Source organism: Anomaloglossus baeobatrachus, chromosome 8 (assembly GCF_048569485.1).
Source record: "Anomaloglossus baeobatrachus isolate aAnoBae1 chromosome 8, aAnoBae1.hap1, whole genome shotgun sequence".
NCBI classification, from domain to species: domain Eukaryota; kingdom Metazoa; phylum Chordata; class Amphibia; order Anura; family Aromobatidae; genus Anomaloglossus; species Anomaloglossus baeobatrachus.
The window spans coordinates 18,129,778-18,148,880 of NC_134360.1; the positions used below are offsets into that span (position 1 = coordinate 18,129,778).

The 19,103-nt window shown below is 43.6% G+C and overlaps 1 protein-coding gene across 4 annotated transcripts in view; it reads right to left on the reverse strand.

Annotated features, from left to right (window-relative positions):
• CFAP20DC (CFAP20 domain containing) overlaps positions 1-19,103 on the reverse strand; it is a 438,163-nt gene that overhangs the window by 112,000 nt on the left and 307,060 nt on the right. For all 4 annotated transcript variants that reach the window (XM_075321351.1, XM_075321349.1, XM_075321348.1 and 1 more), the window contains one exon: positions 10,882-11,253. In XM_075321351.1, the coding sequence (XP_075177466.1) occupies positions 10,882-11,253 (372 nt within the window). The remainder of the gene's footprint in view (positions 1-10,881; positions 11,254-19,103) is intronic.

The window sequence follows — 19,103 nt, forward strand, 5'->3', positions numbered from 1 at the left end:
AAAACAACAAAAGACCGGTGTTGAATTCTAAAAACAAGAATTCAGGGGGGGGGTAACAGGAAAAGCACAATTCACTGCTTTTTTTGCGGCCAACCCGGACATCTGAAGTGGGAATGCAAGAAATTCCTGAGGGCGGGAGTTGAGGAAAGGCTGGGTAAGGAAAATGGACTGATGCCAAACACATCCAGTGCACCTCCCCCATCTTCAGCACCTCCACCATTATACACGCCCACTCATACTGACAACAGAAATAACCAATCACCATATGCACCTCTGACCAGACAGATAAGAGAAATGACCATACAGGGATTGGAAGGAAGGGGCAAGACACCTGCTGCTCTTCTCCCTTCTCCATCATCCTGACTAGCAAAGCCGGTCCCCAGGCTGCATCCACTGGAATTTGTCACTCGAGTTTCAATGGATAGCTGTGGTCGACCATTTTTAAAGGTAAATCTTGAAGGTCAGGAAGTAACATTTCTCCTTGATACAGGTGCGCAATTGAGTGTCACAAATGTTGATTTACATTTAAAGCCAGATTCCCCTGTATGCACAATTGTTGGTTTCAGTGGTAAAAATGGAACAAAGGTGACTTTAGCGCAGGATGTTTCTTTGGAAATACCTGGTTTTTTGAAAACGAAAATGGATATTTGGTGTTGTCAGGATACTGAGAATATAATTGGCACTGATTTTATGGAAAAGCATGGCTGGATTATTGATTTGGGTAACAAAACAGTATGGAAAGATTCTAACGGTTGTAAGGCGGTAGTTATTGATCCAGATGAATATAGTCATGTCGGGACCATTTGTTTGACCGATGTAGTGTCAGCAGATCATTTGTGGCCTGAAACTGGTGGTGACGAAGTATTGACTGAGTTAGTACAGCGGTTTCCTTCTTTATGGGCTCAGTACAGGAATGAGGTTGGAACAATGAAGGATGTAGTTGTCAAAATTGAAGGCCGAGACCCACCTCCACAGCGTCAGTATAAGTTGCCTCCGGAGTCAGTTGCTCCGATGTCGAAGATTATACAGGAATTGTTGGCTCAAGGTGTGATACGTAAGGCAAATTCTGTTTGTAACAATCCATTGTGGTGTGTTCTGAAAAGCGATGGTAGCTATAGGATGTTGTTGGACTTGAGGATGTTCAATAAGTGTACTCCCAATGTAGCACCGATTGTAGCTGATACACATGACATGATGTCGAGATTGGATGCTAAGGCAAGGTATTTCTCAGTATTGGATATCAGTAATGGTTTTTTCAGTATACCGATTGAGCAAAGTTGCCAATATAAGCTTGCATTCAACCACCTCGATCAGCAATATGTATGCTGTAGGCTTCCTCAGGGGGCAAGTATGTCGCCAAGCATTTTTCATCAGGCGCTAGCGAACGTTTTGTCGAAATTTTCTCGTCCGGAATGTTTATTGCAATATGTGGACGATATCTTGTTGAGTACGGAGGACAAGGAGTCGCACGTGATCTTGCTTACAGAATTGTTTGAGCTGCTGCATGATGCAGGTTTAAAACTGAATACCAAAAAGGTCAAGCTGATGCAGACTGAGATCAGGTTTTTAGGAGTTCTGCTAAATCCAGGTACACGGCGACCCCTACAGGACAGAATAGAGGCAATTGCATCTCTTCCAATTCCAACATCACACAAGGCACTAAGACATTTTTTAGGGCTTGTAAATTACTCAAGGGATTTCATTGAAAATTTTGCTGACAAAGCCAGACCTTTGTATGATCTTTTAAAAGGTGACAATGATGATTATTTTGGTCCCTGGAGTGTTGAACAGGAAAAAGCCTTCACACAATTGAAACATGATCTACAACACGCACCTGCGTTAAGTATGGTGGAAAAGAACGCACCTTTTGCGCTTCAAGCACACACTTCAGAGACAAGTGTCTCTGTGGTTTTGCTGCAGCTGCAAGGGGGGGAATGGAGAATCTTGGGGTACTTCTCTAAGCTTCTCTCACCTGTTGAGAGGGGGTTTGAGGTGTGCGCAAGACACCTGGTGGGAGTGTATTTTGCGATAAAAATCACTCAACACATCATCGGGTTCCAAAAGGTTATTCTCCAAACGCCACATTCCACACTGAAACTTCTCTTTGAGAAAAACATCCCAGGTGTGTCAAATCAGAGATTTGCCCATTGGTTGCTCTCATTGTCTCCAAATCAAATTGAGGTAGATTATAAGGCCAAGTATGTTCTTCCTCAATTGATGCAGTATGAAGGACAAACCCATGATTGCATAGAAACGTTCCATGAACCAAGTCCATCTCTCTTCAGACGACAGTCGGAAGACGCAGATGAACCTGTGTTTGTAGACGGTTCTAGATTTTTTCTGGAAGGACACTATCACACAGGATATGGAATTTTCTATTCCAAGCGAGGACAAGTGGTAAAACACAAGTTACCGAGTCATTTCTCAGCTCAAAGGGCAGAGATAGAAGCGGTAAGAATGGTCCTTCAGCTGAATGAAGCTGATGATCAAACTCCAATGGTAATCTACAGTGATAGCTCCTATGTTGTCAGATCCCTAACCGATTACCTGCCTGTTTGGGAAAGGAGAGGCTACGTGGACTCGTCCAACAAAGCCTTGCTGCACCGCGAAACGCTAGAATCAATTTTTGAGATGGCATCAAGGGCCCCAAATAGATTTGCTATAGTGAAAGTCGCTGCACATCAAAGATCTGATGATGAGTTATCTGTAGGAAATGCAACCGCAGATGCTCTAGCCAAAGAAGCTGCCCTGACAGGAGAGGAAGTGTTTGACTCTGAACCTTCTGAGATTTCAGCGGTTCAAAGAACAGACACGTACATACCTTCATTTGCAGAGGAACAGAGAAAAGATCCTTCTCTTGTTATTTTTCGGGATGATCCAAAACCTCCTTTCATCTGTGAAAATGGGGTTTTGTGTCACAGTTCAAATGGAGAATTGCGTCCAGTTGTACCAAAACATCTACAGGTAGAATTCACTCGATACAATCATGAGAGTTTAGGTCACTTGGGACAACAGAAATTGTTAGTCATTCTCAAGGAGAAATTTTATTGGGAAAAAATGGACGAAACAGTTCAAAGTGTTGTACTATCATGTCTCATTTGTGCCCAAATAAATCCAAGACCTAAAGGACAGAAGCCACCACTTCTACGAATCGCACCTGCAGAAGGTCCATGGTCTACACTGCAGATAGACTATATTGGTCCTTTACCCTCAGGTAAACATGGTCTCAGGTATGCATTGATTGTGGTAGATGTGTTCTCAAAATGGGTAGAAATATTACCTGTTAGGAAAGATGATGCTTTGTCCACAGCAAGGGAATTGGTACAACATGTCTTTTGTACTTGGGGGATCCCAAGGATGATTACCTCCGATCGAGGTAGCCACTTCACAGGTAAAATCATGCAAACTGCTTGTGCTATTCTAGGGGCGCGACAGCAATTTCATGTCCCCTATCATCCACAATCTGCGGGAATTGTGGAAAGAATGAATAGGACAATCAAGTCCAGAATTGCAAAGATGCTTTTGGACAAAGGTAACACTTGGGTTGACAAGGTTCCTTTCATACTGATGAGTATAAGAGGTTCAATCTCTTCTACAACTCAATTCACTCCGTTTGAGTTGATGACGGGAAGAAAAATGCCATTGTGGTTTCCACATGAGCCATTTTTATCCACTCCACAAAAAGATGCTATCTCAAGGTCCCAATGGTTGAGATCGCTACAGGAGAACCTGAAAGCGATTCTGCCATATGCGGCATCAAGAATGCAGAAAATGGAGCCACCCTATGAGTCCAAATTCAAGAAAGGTGCTCTAGTGATGATCAAAACCTTTCGCAAGAGTGGTCCATGGGAGTGTAATTGGGAAGGTCCTTTTGAAGTCCTTGAGACTATGGGACAAGTCATGATTCTTGTGCACCGAGTGTCAAATGTGGTAAAAAAGACCCGGAAAACACAAAAAGTGTGGGTTCACGTTGACCAGTGCAAAATATTTGTGACAAAATAATGATACTGCATTTCTTTCCAGGAAGAAATGGATTCCTATACGAACTGGAATAAAGAACCTAAAGACTGTGAAGGAAAGATGACATCAAGCCTTCTGGAGAAAGAACATCTTCCCAAGCTCAAGACAAGCTTCTACGTGATGGGATCTACGTTCCTGCTGCTTTGCTTTATTTTCGTCATTGTTTACATGTTACATCAAGGAACAATCGCCAATGATGTGAATGAACGGACTAGAGAGATTCAACATTCACGAAGACCAAGAGGATCAGATACACGGAACTTACTGACAGAGAACATCACGGATGATTCTGTGGAGATAACAGGAAATATCTGCATGGGATATGGAACAAAATGTTGCATTGAATTACATTTCATACACGACACAGACATAATATTACATGCGATTGCAGGACCTAAAACTAGATTCACACAATTACAAGGAGAATATGTACACAATAATAAAACTGGTACATGGGAATGTTCTCCTACAGATGTACTATACTGGAACATAGAGATCAGAGGTGATGAACCTGCTGTATGGTCCGGTGATATTACAAATGACATGATTGCAAAGGGAAAGTTTGGAAGATCCAAAACAGAAATTTTGTTAAAAACTCAGGTTTTTGGGAAAATTCTGGATCCTTCTTTACTCTCCATCACAGAAGGAGATAAAGATTGGGTCAAAACATGGAATTTCCAGATAACACGGGAACCTGTGCAAGTTCAGGTATCTGTAGTGTTTACCGTTACTAACACTATAGTTCCGGAAATAAGGGTTTCACCACAGACAGTACATGATAAAGTAAATACATTACCCATAATGTTAAAATGTAACACAAGGTTGAAATTGCCTTCTGAGTCTTTGTTGACATGGACCAAAAATTCATCATTTTTGGGAAGTTTTTTAAACAGTCCAACTAATGTCATTCACAGAGGTCAGATTGGTAATATCAGGTGGATGGATGATACGTTCATTTTTTCCATAGAGAATCCATCTTCCAGGGACTCTGGAATTTACCAGTGTTGCGTTGAAACAAAGACACATTACAGACATTGTAAAGACGTTAGTGTGAATATTTGGTCAGCAGCAGATAGTGCATGCACAGACACGAGATTCATGCCATCTACTCCTTTCCAAATTAATCAATTTCAGTCCAAGTCCTTATTAAGGGATGGAGAATTTATGACAATGGTGTGGACTTTCAATATGTCTCATTGGAAGATCTCTACCAGGTTTCCTCAGTGTCAATCACATCTCATAAACATGGAGATGGGGATAGAACAATGGTTTGGGAAAAGAACTACTCAGACTAGGAGTAAGAGAGGAGTGTTAGAAGGAATTCTGGGAGGAATTGGGACAGTGGGAAGTCTGACTAATGCCATGAATATACAGACACTTAAGTCAGATTTGGATAATATTGGTTTTATTGGAGGAAAAGGTGTAAAGGTTCAGAAGAGTCTGAATCAACTTCTTGAAAAGATGGTAATGAATACAGCTGCTGTACTAGGCTCTTCCGTGTCACAGCTACAGGATGCTACATTAGCTCTCGTGGAAAGCACACACGAAACACAAGTAGCTAAAGCGTGCCTGGAGATACAGGTAGAGTACTCTTCTAATTTAAAGTTGATTGCACAAGCTTTACAGAGTGAAATTACTCCACTGGGAATACTGCGAAATTTACCTGTAGAGTATGATTTTGCATTGAATCATACGGATTTGTGGGTAAATAAGTGGTTAGGATGTGAACGAAACATTTGTGTTGGCACATCACTAATCCCGGTGATTGGAAGAGAAGGAACTATTGTTCCTGTTACAGTTTTGGGTATACCTGTGAGCAACACACAACAAGTGTTCTATCAACTGCAGTACACAGATTTTGCATTTGATGGAGTGAACACTGAACAAGTAGACATTTCTTCATGTTTGCATTTTGTTTCTAAGGTGATGTGTTTACCTGGACAGGATAAGGTGATTTATCATTCATGTTTTCATAATCATTCTTCTTGTCATGCGAGAATAGAGACTGTACAGACACTACATGATCTGGTGACTCCAGTAAGTCCAACTAAGATTTGTTTTCAGGTCATGTCTGAGACAGAGAAGGTTTCTGTTTTCTATTCTACTTGTGTACATAAGGAAAACCTACCTATGGGTTTGTATTGTATAGAAGGAAATGTGAGATCTCTTTCAAAGAAGGAAGGAAATTTTAATATCACTTCTATAGGAAAGAGAAACTTAACGGCATTTCCGATACAATTCAATTTATCACAGATAAATGATTTTCCTTGGGATATGTGGACAAGTGAAATAAAGAAAGACAAGGGTTTGTTAGATTTATTAACGAAACAGTTAAAGGAAGCAGAAATTATATTCAGACATGAACAAGGTGAATTAAGTGATATTGAACACGAATGGAATGGAATGTCAGGTAGAACTTGGTGGAAGAGTTTTAGTAAATCTGTACATTCCTGGTCTCAGTCATCTTTTCAGTCAGCGGTTGGTAATGTTTTATTTAATCCCATCATAATCATATTTTTATTAGTTTTGATGTGTATTATATATCAAGTTTTTGTGATGTGTAGAATTCAGAAGATATATAAGAATGTAAAAATAGAAATGAAAAAGGAAGATAACATTCTTAGAGGAATGTTAAATCGCAAGATGACTTTTTGACAGAAAGTTGCAGATTGGTTTATCAAGTCAAATATTGGACTAGAATTTCCAACAAGAATGTATGTGATACGAATGATGACACGATTGAGTTAGGGTTTCCCGGGGTTCATCAAACTTCCATATAAGGGGGGACTGTAAAATAGTGAGTTTATGGAGATTGATTCATAGACTGGAGTACATATATTCATAAATATATGTATATTTCGCCCATCCCTTTAAGGAGAGTCTGTAAGTTGGAAAATGCTAACCAAGAGTTTGAGATGGTAAAACCAAAGTCATCTGCTAGTTGTTCATCAAAGCCATCTGACATTGTTTGTCAAAGTTGTCAGCATATTGCTATATTCTGTTTGGAATGTTGGGCTAAGAGCTGAAATAGCTATGAGAACTTCTTACTGTTACTTTAAGGTCAAAGTTCAGCGAGCTTCAAAGGGTTTATATATAAGTTGAAGTAGGTTTTGTTACAAGTCTCTAGTGCACAAGTACACTTATTTCGCGGGTAAAACGTACCACGTGATATGATGTAATGCTCAACTAAATTAGGATAGTTACTTTTTGTATTACCATGTAAAGAGATAAGGGCAATCAGTAGGAGGGGTTTGGGTTCTAAAAGAAGCCCACACTTCAAAGGTTGAGGCAGAAGGAGGGAGGAGAAAGACGGACTCATCCGACCAGACCATCTACAGACAGAGAGAGACGGCTTACACACTACAGCTATGTAAGATAAATGAACTGTTATTTTTCCTATCTGTCTATCCATCTATTAACTCAAGCCAAGACAGTTATTTTTCTCTAATGACTGTAACCCTCCAATTCTTATCTGAATAAATCCATATTATGTTTTTGACCTATCTTCGCTCCAATCATTTATATACTGGCTATGCAGTTGTCGCCCTAAACCCATTATTTAACAGTCTTCCAGCAGGACAATGACCCCAAACACTTCAAGAAGCTGCAGAAATGGAGGAAACAAAGCGCTGGAGAGATCTGACGTGACAGCAATGAGGCCAGATCTAAATCCTATTGAACACTTGTGGAGAGATCTTAAAAGTGCTGTTGGGAGAAGAGAAGACGCCTTCAAATATGAGAGACCTGGAGACGATTATAAAGAAGTCTGAGATTCCAGGTGAGAGGAGGAAGAAGCTTGTGGACGGGTATAGGAGGCGATTTTTGGAGTTTGGTGCAAAATTATGTCCAATTTGTTTTTTTTTGTCTCTTTTTTTGTGTTGTTCCATAATACACAAAGAAAATAAACATTTCCAGAACAAAACATAATTTCCTGGGATACATTTTTCATTTTCTGGAACAATTTCAAGGGTGCCAACACTTTTGGTAATGACTGTATATAGTTCTATACTGTATCTTATGTAACTAGTAATAATATGGCTTCATTTTCTGCGGCGTTTTTACTTGTAAACCATCTATAACCCTTTCAACTTTCTATTTTTTACCTCTGTAGGGAGGATAAACAAAGACTTTGTATAACTGACCGGAGCTCACAGTTGGAGGATATAAACCTTCCCGAATCAATTCCCTGTCGCAGTCGGCAAATATAAACCTTACTGAATCAATAAATTGGAAGTAGGGCTCTTATTATATTGCCTTCCAGCCAATGTTTTCTAAGACAGAACTTGTCTTTTATACTTAAGAAACTGGGATCTTAAAGACAATGGCAGAAAGTAAGAAATGAAAAAAAAACACAAACAGTAGTTATATTAATCTAAAAAAAACAACAAAAAAACAACTAAACAGCCGACACGATGATGTAGCTGTAAGAGAAGTGGACTGGTGAGGTCAAGTTCATACCTCTGAATACACCAATCATGGCAATGTGTGGTCATGTAGTGTAATGTGAACAGTGTCCTGCATCTTTTGAGTGAACTGTGATGATAATGTGTGGGTTGTAATATATAATGTGTATTGCACAGCACTTGAATAGATAGTTACCGGACTGTAGGGTCAGTAATGGTTAAGTGCTGGGACTAGCCCACCATGGGAGGGGTCAGTTGAAAGGGAAAGTGACGGTTCATAGTGGAGGAATAAGAGAGGACCTAATGAGAGAAAGTGACGGATGCATAATTGGTTGGTCGTGAAGGTCACATACAGTGGGTGGTTTGTGGCAACAAAAGAGAAGGAGACAGAAGACAAGATAGCATGAACCTCGAGTGCTGATAGATAAACTGAGTGAGAACAGCACTGAAACGAGAGAATGATCCTCGAACGGAGTGGCACCCGACAATAGGATCTGACTCTAGTGGTCAGGACTCTAGTGGCCAGACCCCTTAACCGTCAAGTTAATCCTAACTGGTGTATGAACATAGTAGACGACCCAAGCGGTTTCACTCTAGGCATCTAGGAGTGCAAAATTTTACTCCGGTCATGATGGGACCTTTAAGGAGACTGGAGGAAGGGAAGGTGACTGTTAAGAATTGTACTGTAACGCTGGGCTGCGTTTCGCTGGAACTCACAGGACCAGGAAGATCTGAAGCAACCCAAGGGGAACTTAGGCGAACTTTACACGTTGCAACATCGTTAGCATCGGCTAGCGATGTCCAGAGTGATAGCACCCGCCCGCGTCGCACATGCGATATCTGGTTATCGCTGCCGTAGCAAACATTATCGCTACGGCAGCGTCACACGCACATACCTTGTCGGCGACATCGCAGTGACCGCCAAACAATCCCTCCTTCAAGGGGGAGGTGCGTGCGACGTCACCGTGAGGTCACTAAGCGGCCGCCTAATAGAAGCGGAGGGGCGGAGATGTGCGGGACGTAACATCCCGCCCACCTCCTTCCTTCCGCATTGACTGTGGACGCAGGTAAGGAGTTGTTCATCATTCCTGCGGCTTCACACACAGCGATGTGTGGTGCTGCGGGAACGACAAACAACATCGTATCTGCAGCTGGAGCGACATTATGAAAATGAACGACACTAGACAGATCAGCGATTTTTGACTGTTTTGCGCTCGTTCATCGTCGCTCCTAGGATTTACACATTGTGATGTCGCTACCGGCACACGATGTGCGTCACAACAACCGTGACCCCGACGATATATCGGTAGCGATGTCACAACGTGTAAAGCCCGCATTAGACTCTTACAAAACAGTACCATGCTGGAAGATATGTGGAGCGTGGAGTTGTATCAGAAAATGAACCATACAGTAAAGTGTTGTTGTTAAAAATGAATTGTTGGTCTTGAGAGTATAAGACGTCATCAGGATCCTGACCAGGCAACGTCAGCAGCAGTATGGGACCACCATGGGTTCCCAGCCCACATGACAGAAGCCCACACACCCAGTCAGGACCAGTAAGTCCATGTAAGGGTGCCGGGGCATCCGGAGTCAATCCCTCACCCACAACTACCACCCTGCACCACTCTACATAACATTAGAGATTTTATACGTCAATGACTATAGTGTTACATTTAAAGGGATTGTCCATTTTTGAGGACATTTTTGCTTCTCTTGAAATGCATATAACTGGGGCTAACAAGCATTTCTGCAATTGGCTTTCATTAAATATTTTGCTCTTACTGGATCTTTGGTTCAACTTTGATGTGGTCATAAATCAGCTGAAAGGAGAACAGATTAATGACAGATAAAAGAGTTACTGCTTCCCTGTCAGATCATCACTGAAAGATTTTCAGTTAACTCTGCAGCCAGGTTATAGAAAGCAAAACTTTTAATGAAATAAATTTACAAAAATTATTTTTATACCCAATTAACCATTCTTTTGTATAAAAAAAATTACCAGTCTAAAGTGCAATTTTTAGTCCATATTCCCTTGTTTGGCACTTGGATATCATAGAGGGGGTGTAGACATTGTACATTGTAGTATCCCCTATACCACTGGGGGATAGACATGCCCTCAGATGACAACCTATCTGGTAGATTAGTGGTCACATAGGGCTTCCACCAACAATCAGACATGATCGCTAGTAGTTAGATCATTGGTGATCTTCTACGGGGTTGACCAATTGGATAAATTCCCACATAATTGAAGAGGGTTCTTATCAAAATCTGAGAAGTTTTCTTGACTTTGTTGGCTTTGGATTGAAATTTGGCTTTTTTCTTGGACTAATGGACCCCAAGGACTATAGTGATAATTTTCCCAAAATTTTCTAGAAATTATTTTTGATGCCACCTTCAATTTAGAGAACAAAATGCTCCCCCATTCTAACATAAAGCAAGATGTTTTTCATTCACTTACCGAAGCTTCGTCTGTCATTTTTCTCTCTTCTTTCGGGATTTCCTTCAGGGATTTCTTACTCATTGAAGTCCTTAGCGTTTTATCTGATACAAATTGTTGAATTTTGGAAATGACTGAGTTCCCCTTAGAGATTTCATTCCTGCTTCCGCTTGGGGACAAGCTGCGAGTTGGCATCAGGCTTTTCTGAGTGCTGAATCCTCCCGTCTTCGTTTCTTTCTCGGTGTTTGATGTGGAAGCCTTGATGTCTGACTGTGTGTTTGAGGAAGCCTCGGAGCTTCTGCTACTGATGTCCACCAGATGTGAAGACTCAGAGAACTGGGGTGTGTCGTGGTCTGATTTGGGGCTTGAAGTCCATTGATAAAGTAGACTTTCCTATTACAAAAGAATGAAAAAAAATCATGGTTAACATATAGTTCATATTAATAAAAACTGGGGCTTCTTGGTTTTCTTGGATATTCAAGCCTACTCCTACAAGAGGTAATAAATGGATGATTGGTGAAGACCTCACTAATTTACACAAATTCTATATACGTATAGTTGTGCATATTCAAGGGAATGGTATACTCATCCTTCAGATATATACCCTGTGAAACTGGGTGACTGGGGCCCACCAGTAACATTGACTCTGGGGGCCACTAATCAACTACATGCAAATATTACATTCCCAAATTTACCTATGTTTCTATATAGTAATATACTGGGTAGTTTGTAAAATGAAGGATGAGAGGTTTCTACATCTCTACGTAGAGAAACAAGAGTATTGTGCCAACTACTGATTATGTTGGGTGGTAAGTGACACATTACTGCGAAGGGGCCCACCGGAGGATTCTCCTGCTCTCCTGTGGGCCAGTCCGAGCCTGCAGGTCATGGCCATGTTCACCTTAAACTACTAATTTCATGGTTCACAAGTCATCTTATCCAGAAAAACATAGGACATTGTTTCACCACACAAAGTGAAAAATGTCATCACCCAGTGGTCTCCCTTTCGTGCCCTTCACTTTTGGCCTTCATGAGGCTGCATTGGTTGGATTTCTTTGTTTTATCACAACTGGACCGGCCAAGTGTCTACAGACCTGAACCCCATGGAGCATCTGTGGGGTTTCATCAAATGGAAGGTGGAGGAGAGCAAGGTCTCTAACATCCACCAGCTCCGTGATGTCATTATAGAGGATGGAAGAGGATCCAGTGGCGCCTGTGACACTCTAGTGACCTCCAAGCCCAAAGGAGTTAAGTGGTGGAAAATAATGTCAGCCACACAAAATATTCACACCAAGGGCACAATTTGGCCATTTTCACTTAGGGGTGTACTCACTTTTGTCGCCAGCAGTTTAGACATTAATAGCTATGTGTTGCGTAATTTAGAGGACACCGTGACGCACATTCGGCATTGTTAGCGATGTCGTTGCATGTGACACCAATGAACGGCTGTTAACGATCAAAAATACTCACCTTATCGTTGATCGTTGACACGTCGTTCATTTTCATAAAATCGTTGATTGTTGAGGATGCAGGTTGTTCGTCGTTCCCGAGGCTGCACACATCGCTACATCGGGAACGACGAACACAGCTTATGTGCGGCCGCCGGCAATGAGGAAGGAAGGAGGTGGGCGGGATGTTACGCCCGCTCATCTCCGCCCCTCCCCCTCTATTGGGCGGCTGCTTAGTGACACCGCTGTGACGCCGCACGAACCGCCCCCTTAGAAAGGAGGCGGTTCGCCGGCACCAGCGATGTTGCTAGGCTGGTAAGTCCGTGTGACGGCTCCTAACTATTTTGTGCGCCACGGGCAGCGATTTGCCCGTGACGCACAAACGATGGGAGCGGTGCTTTCACCAGCGACATCGCTAGCGATATCGCTGCGTTTAAAGCCCCCTTAGGGTATAGGCGCACACTGAGTTTTTAAATTTTCTGCACCAAAATCTGCACCTTGTGGTGGAAAACTGCACCAATAAATGAGTGCATTTTTTTGTGCGTTTTTGTGCCACGCATTTTTTTTTAGTTAAATCAATGACTGGAAGAAATACAAAATGCAAGAAAAAAAATGCACCAACTGGCACATTGCGTTTTTTCATGCGTTTACGCAGCATTTTAAACTGCAGCGTAAACGCATGCGTTCTGCTTCCCCAGCAAAGTCTATGAGAAGACAGCAAATTCCATGCGCACGTTGCGTTTTGAAACGCAGCGTTTTGGATGCCAAATTTTTTAAAAAATCAATGCGTTCTAAAAAGGATTATGTCACTTCTTTTGTGAGTTTTGGATGCTTTTCCCACTCTGTCTATGGTAGAGCAAGCATCCAGAACGCATGAATTCTGCATCCATTCTGCATCCATTCTGCATTCAAAATGCTTCCAAAACGCAGTGTTTTGGCTGCGTTTTGAAATGCATATGCAGTGACAAAACGCTGCAGAATATTTGTCACGGCCGAACGCAACGTGCGCACATAAGGCCCATTTACATACAACGATATCGCTAATGAGATATCGTCGGGGTCACGGTGTTGGTGACGCCTCGTTAGCGATGTCGTTGTGTGTGACACCTTTTTGCGATCAGTAACGATCGCAAAAAGGTGTCAAATTGTTCGTCGTGTACATGTCGTTCATTTAAAAAAAATCGTTCCTCATTTGGAACGCAGGTTGTTCGTCGTTCCTGCGGCAGCACACATCGCAGGAACGAGGAACAACACTGAACCTTCCGGCAATGAGGAAGGAAGGAGATGGGCAGGATGTTCCGGCCGCTCATCTCCGCCCCTCCGCTTCTATTGGGCGGCCGCTTAGTGACAACGCTGTGACGCCAAACGGAGAGATTGTTCTGCGGCCACAGCGACGTCTGTGAACAGGTAACTGCGTGTGACGCTGCCGTAGCGATATTGTTCGCTACGGCAGCAATCTCCCCGTGACGCGCCACCGACGTGGGCGGGTGCTATCGCTCGCGACATCGCTAGCAATGTCGCAGAGTGTAAAGCACGCTATACTCTTAGCATGCGGGTTCTTTTTTTCTGCACCCAAAATTGCAAGCAAAAAAAGAAGCAACGTGCGCACTGCACTTTAGAATTCTTAATGACTTTGCTGGGATAAAGATAGATGTGCGGATTGGGACAACAAACTGCACCAAAAAAATGCATCAAAAACGCACCGTGCGTACAAGGCCTTACACATGCTGGACACTGACTACTGTACGTTGTATCAAAGTGTCTTATGGACAGCTATAATAAAATATTTACAAAAATGTTAGGGGTGTACTAATATTTGTGATATACTGTATATATATTTTTTTGCAATCATCGTGCCCTTATACTACTCGCTCTTCCAGTAATAATTACATAGAAATGTTCTGGACATTACTGTTCCCCCTGAGGACTGGCAGCCCCCGGCTCGTCGGGGGACGCGATCTGTGACCCCCCCCCAGCAGAGAGCCCTTCAATCACATTATTCATCTTGCTTAAGACGGCAGCGGGGGCAGCTCGGTGCCGGTCGGTGTGCGGAGACTAATGATGTTTTTATAGGCTCCTGTTCAGCGTGAAAATCAAATTCTATCAATTATACTTTGTCACCTCTCAACCCGCTGCCCGCACCACGCGCGATGTAGGCCAAATGGAGATTTTCAGGCGCTATTAAGTACGTAATAAGTCTCTCAAACATTACCAATTATGAATATCAAGTGATTTAGGTTCTGGTCTGTGCACCTGTCCGTGGATTGTGAAAGAAATGGCTGAGGAAAATCTCCGCTACATATGATGGAAATAAAAGAACCTTTGGGGCTTATTAGGAAAAATGACAACGTTGAGTGCCAGAGAGTCCTGGCCTAAGGGCGTGAATCTGGTGCGGAAGGCCGTCATGGCAGACTAGATATTCACCGCGTAGAGCAGTAGGGTGGAACACACAGCTGCTGCACACCTCTTGGGAGAACGGCCTGCCAGATACTCGTATCATAACTGAGATTTTACTGCTAAAATTCAATATTTTGCACTAAGTACAGAATAAAAAGAAATGTACGAGGCCGTTTAGACTGTTTGACAATCACCCTATGAATGAGGAAAAGTCGCATTTGTCAGATCAAACTATTTTATGCAAGCGGAAAAATCGTTCTTGGCGGCACATATGTAAACTGGATATGTGCTGCCTAGACCGTGATGTTCTATGCACACAGAAAGATCATATTAACGATCGTTCTGTGCACATAGTGTGCCGCCCCCGCGTCAGCAGCTGGGCTGCTCTGATCCGGAGTGGCTCGAGGGGGCGTCCGGACTCGGGGGTCGTGCGGCCACTCAAATTAAGGGGATATTTACAGGGGACGGTGTATTTAGAGTTTGTGACACCACCCGTAATGTGTGGTAAGGTGGAGTACCACCGCTGCAGCTGGCAGTACCCGTTGGTGATGGAGTGGGCAGCCAGGTGTTTAACCCCTCCACGGGTAGGGTGGAATGCCCTGGGACTCGGTGATGGTGACAGGGATGTGTCGTTGGGGAGGTAAGGCATACTCACTCAGTCCAATAATGCTGACACCGACAACTTAGTAAACCAAAGTTCTGGACACCACTACCGTTTCTGCTGGTGTTGCCTGTTGATCTGTGACCTTTCCCTTGGCACCTTGTTCTCTTCTTAGTTGGCCCCTGTAGTATGGAACTAGTCGGGTCCCGCTCCCCGTTCACGCTTGGGATTTTCTGGACCGTTTTAGTGGAAAGTCCTATCCCCCTCGTTGCGCTAGTACCCTGATTTTGGAGCAGGTGGAGAGCGGATCTTGAAGGCTCCATTCTCATCGGGTAAATTGTCAGGTTGCCTGAATCTACTCCCTGACCTAGGGTCCACGTACCCCGTCATGCCCTGGTCCCAGCCCGGTGATGGTACAGGGCAGCCGACTGTCCTCCACGACAATGCCGTGCCCCTTGTCACGATACCCTGCAACCGGGTGTTCCAGCTCCTACCGGGCCCAGACCAACGTCTGCTATCTAGTACCTCCAAGGAGCCCAGCTCCTGACCTCCTCTCTCCTTCACTTCCAACACTACACTGGACTACTCCTGACCTCCCCTTAACCAACCCCCCATGTGGGCGACCCTATTCCACTCAGGCCGTCCACTGGTGTGTCTGGTGGGTGTGGTGCAGAGTGTTCCTAGGATTTTGATTAGCTGGTTTTGGGAACACCATTGATTAGGGACCCGTAACCAAGGAGGAGATGAATATTGCACAGAAGGGCAGATTGCACAGTACCCTGTGACGACCTGATAGGCCAGGGCGTTACAATAGCATGGTCTAAAACAATTCACTAATCGACCACCAAGTGGCTGATATGAAGACAGTTGGCAGTTGTTTATTGGCCCCAGTTGACATGTGTAAATAGGCCCTTATCGTAAACTCAATTATGGAGCAATTAAAGGAGTTGTCCAATTTATGGTATATCTATAAGGACCTGGCCCTATTCCGAGAAAGGTTCCCCCATTGCATTGTATTGTCATTTTTCAGAAGTCCATAAACATGAACATGCATGATCACAACAATTGGGGGCCCCATTCTCAAGACCGAAGGTTGTCCCAAGTATCAGTAGGGTATGCCATAAATGTCCCTGGTGGGATAGGACGAATCTGCACAATAAATGTCCCCTCCTTTGGATAAGGAGTTGTGCACCCATGTACTGTGTTTGTACAATGTTTGAGAATATGTTACAGCACCACTGTAATACTATTATATGAACTGAGGATTTCGATCGCGTTAGGTCAATGACAACCAGAGATTGGTTCTTGGTGCAAAGAAGTGTTATAATATACAACCAACAATATGTACACAGAACAGAACATAAACACGGTATATATCTGCCAGGTTCAGAGTAAAGGGGAATTCCCGAGGCCACGCACCGGACTCCCCCAGGGAGGCCACCAGGATCGAACCCTTATACAGGGCCTGTCTGGCGATCACCCCAGAAGGCCTAAATGCGCAGCAGCCGGGACACGAAAGGGCAACAGGTTATAGTCCAAAAATGTCCGTACGGAATGTGGAACGTGGGTCCTAGGGTGGATATGTACCGGAAGGTACCGGGCACAAACGCCAACCAGAGACGGCAGACAGAGTCCGGGACCAGCGAGGGCCCCACTCGATGAGACCAGGTGGAGTCCAGGGCCGGTGTCAGGTGATTCACCAGGATCCAAAATAACAATCAGGAAATGAGAGCTGCGGAGCAGGAGTAGACAGGAAGCGGTATACTCGAGCAACTAGGCTATGCTTAGGGGCGGGCTTTTAAACAGATGAACAGGAAGTAGGGCAACAGAACAGAAAACTCCATGTTAACAAAGGGCAAGATCCTTCAGAAGCAAACTGGAAATCCCGGAACACTGACAACCACTCTAGTGTTTTGTTTTTCAGCGCTGGAGTGGCACTTTAAATCTAAGCCCCCTGTCTTATAATTACCCTCCAGTGTTTTCATCCTTGTTTAGGAGTCTCATGTCTTCATCTTGTGCCCGTAGCTCCTGAGTGGCTGCAAGTCAGAAGTTACATCACAAGCGCTCAATACAGGTCTATGAGAGCCAGAAAGAGGACAGAACAAGGCTGGAACAAGGACAGAAGGAGGATGTAAGAAGGCCAGAATGACAGAACAAGGCTAGAATGAGGCCAGAACGAGGGCAGAACAAGGCTGGAACAAGAACAGAAGGAGGATGAAATGGGGCCAGCATGAGAACAGAACAAGGATGGAACGAGGCCAGAACAAGGGCAGAACAAGGACAGAATGAGGTCAGAATGAGGACAGAACAAGGACAGAACAATGCTAGAACAAGGACAGAAGGAAGGACGGAATAGGGCCAGAATGAGGCCAGAATGAGAGCAGAGCAAGGCCAGAACAATGACAGAAGGAGGACGGAATGAGGCCAGAATGAGAGAAGAATAAGACCAGAACAAGGACAGAACAAGGACAGAATGAGGCAGGAAAAAGGCCAGAATGAGAGCAGAACAAGAATAGAATGAGGCCAGAATGAGGCCGGAATGAGGACAGAACAAGGACTGAATTAAACCAGAACGAGGCCAGAATGAAGCCAGAAAGAGACTGGAATGAGGCCAGTACAAGGCTAGAATAAGGGAAAAATGTAAGCACAACGAGGTCAGAACAACGCCGAAACGAAGCCAGAATGAGGTCAGAACGAGGGCCAAACAGGACTGAACTGGGACAGAACGAGGCCAGAGCGAGCCTCTCATAGACTTGTATTGAGTTGTGACCTCTAGCACCTCCATGAAACACTGCAATCATCAGAGACCGACCGAAGCACCGGTAGAAACAGATAAAGATTGCAGCAGATGAGTATAAGACCGGAGGCAAGGGTGAAATAATAAAACTGCTGGTGTGAGGCTTTAACAATATTTTAATAATAATATTTTAACAAAAAATCCATTACTTACCTGATAAAGCTCCTGCTGCTTTATTACCAGCAATAAGGGGTTTCCTACCAGTCTCTATTTAGTTCCCTACAGTGATCAGGTGTTGTATACCACTGCAGCCAATCATTGGTTTTATCAATCTCAGGAACGTATGGAAGTAAACAGAGACCAGCAGGAAGCAGCAGATCGGGGACTCTGTACTGGTTGGATTGATAAAGCAGTGCCTGATTGCCAAAACAAAAAGGGTCAACTATTTCACTCTTGTGTGGGATATTGCAGCTCATCCCTTTGTAGTTTTGGAGAGTTCTTCTGGGCAATGTCTCAGCTTCAATCTTCAGGAGCGCACCGCTCCCCTGCCTCCCAGGTTCCTGCTTTCCCAGGGGAGCTATGCTCCTAAAGATAATAGTTTGCACTCTCTGATACTGCTATATGAGGTCACTTTGGCTCTGTGGAATTAGATGAGCCCATGGTCAATATATCTGGCCGGATCCGATCCAGCATTTTGGCCATCTTCAGAGCACAACTTGCAGAGTGCTAATTGTCTAGGAGACCGGCCACCTTTGATAGACTGCGGAGATGGCCGGGCACCTACACAACGAGAAGTAAACTACAGAAGTCAAAATATTTTAGAACAGAGAGTCTTCAATAAGAAGTAAATTTCAAAAGCTTTTGTAATTTTACCAATTTAGCAAAATGAGACAATCCCGTTAATGGATGACCGTTGCGCTGTTTAATCACGGGTCTGCTTTTTTTTGTGATTTTCCTCTACATAAGCAAATCCTTCTACACAGCGATGCTGGCGCTCCATAAATTTGAGTAATGCATAGGTTATATTTTCTCTATGATCTCATGACTCTGTATTTTCTCC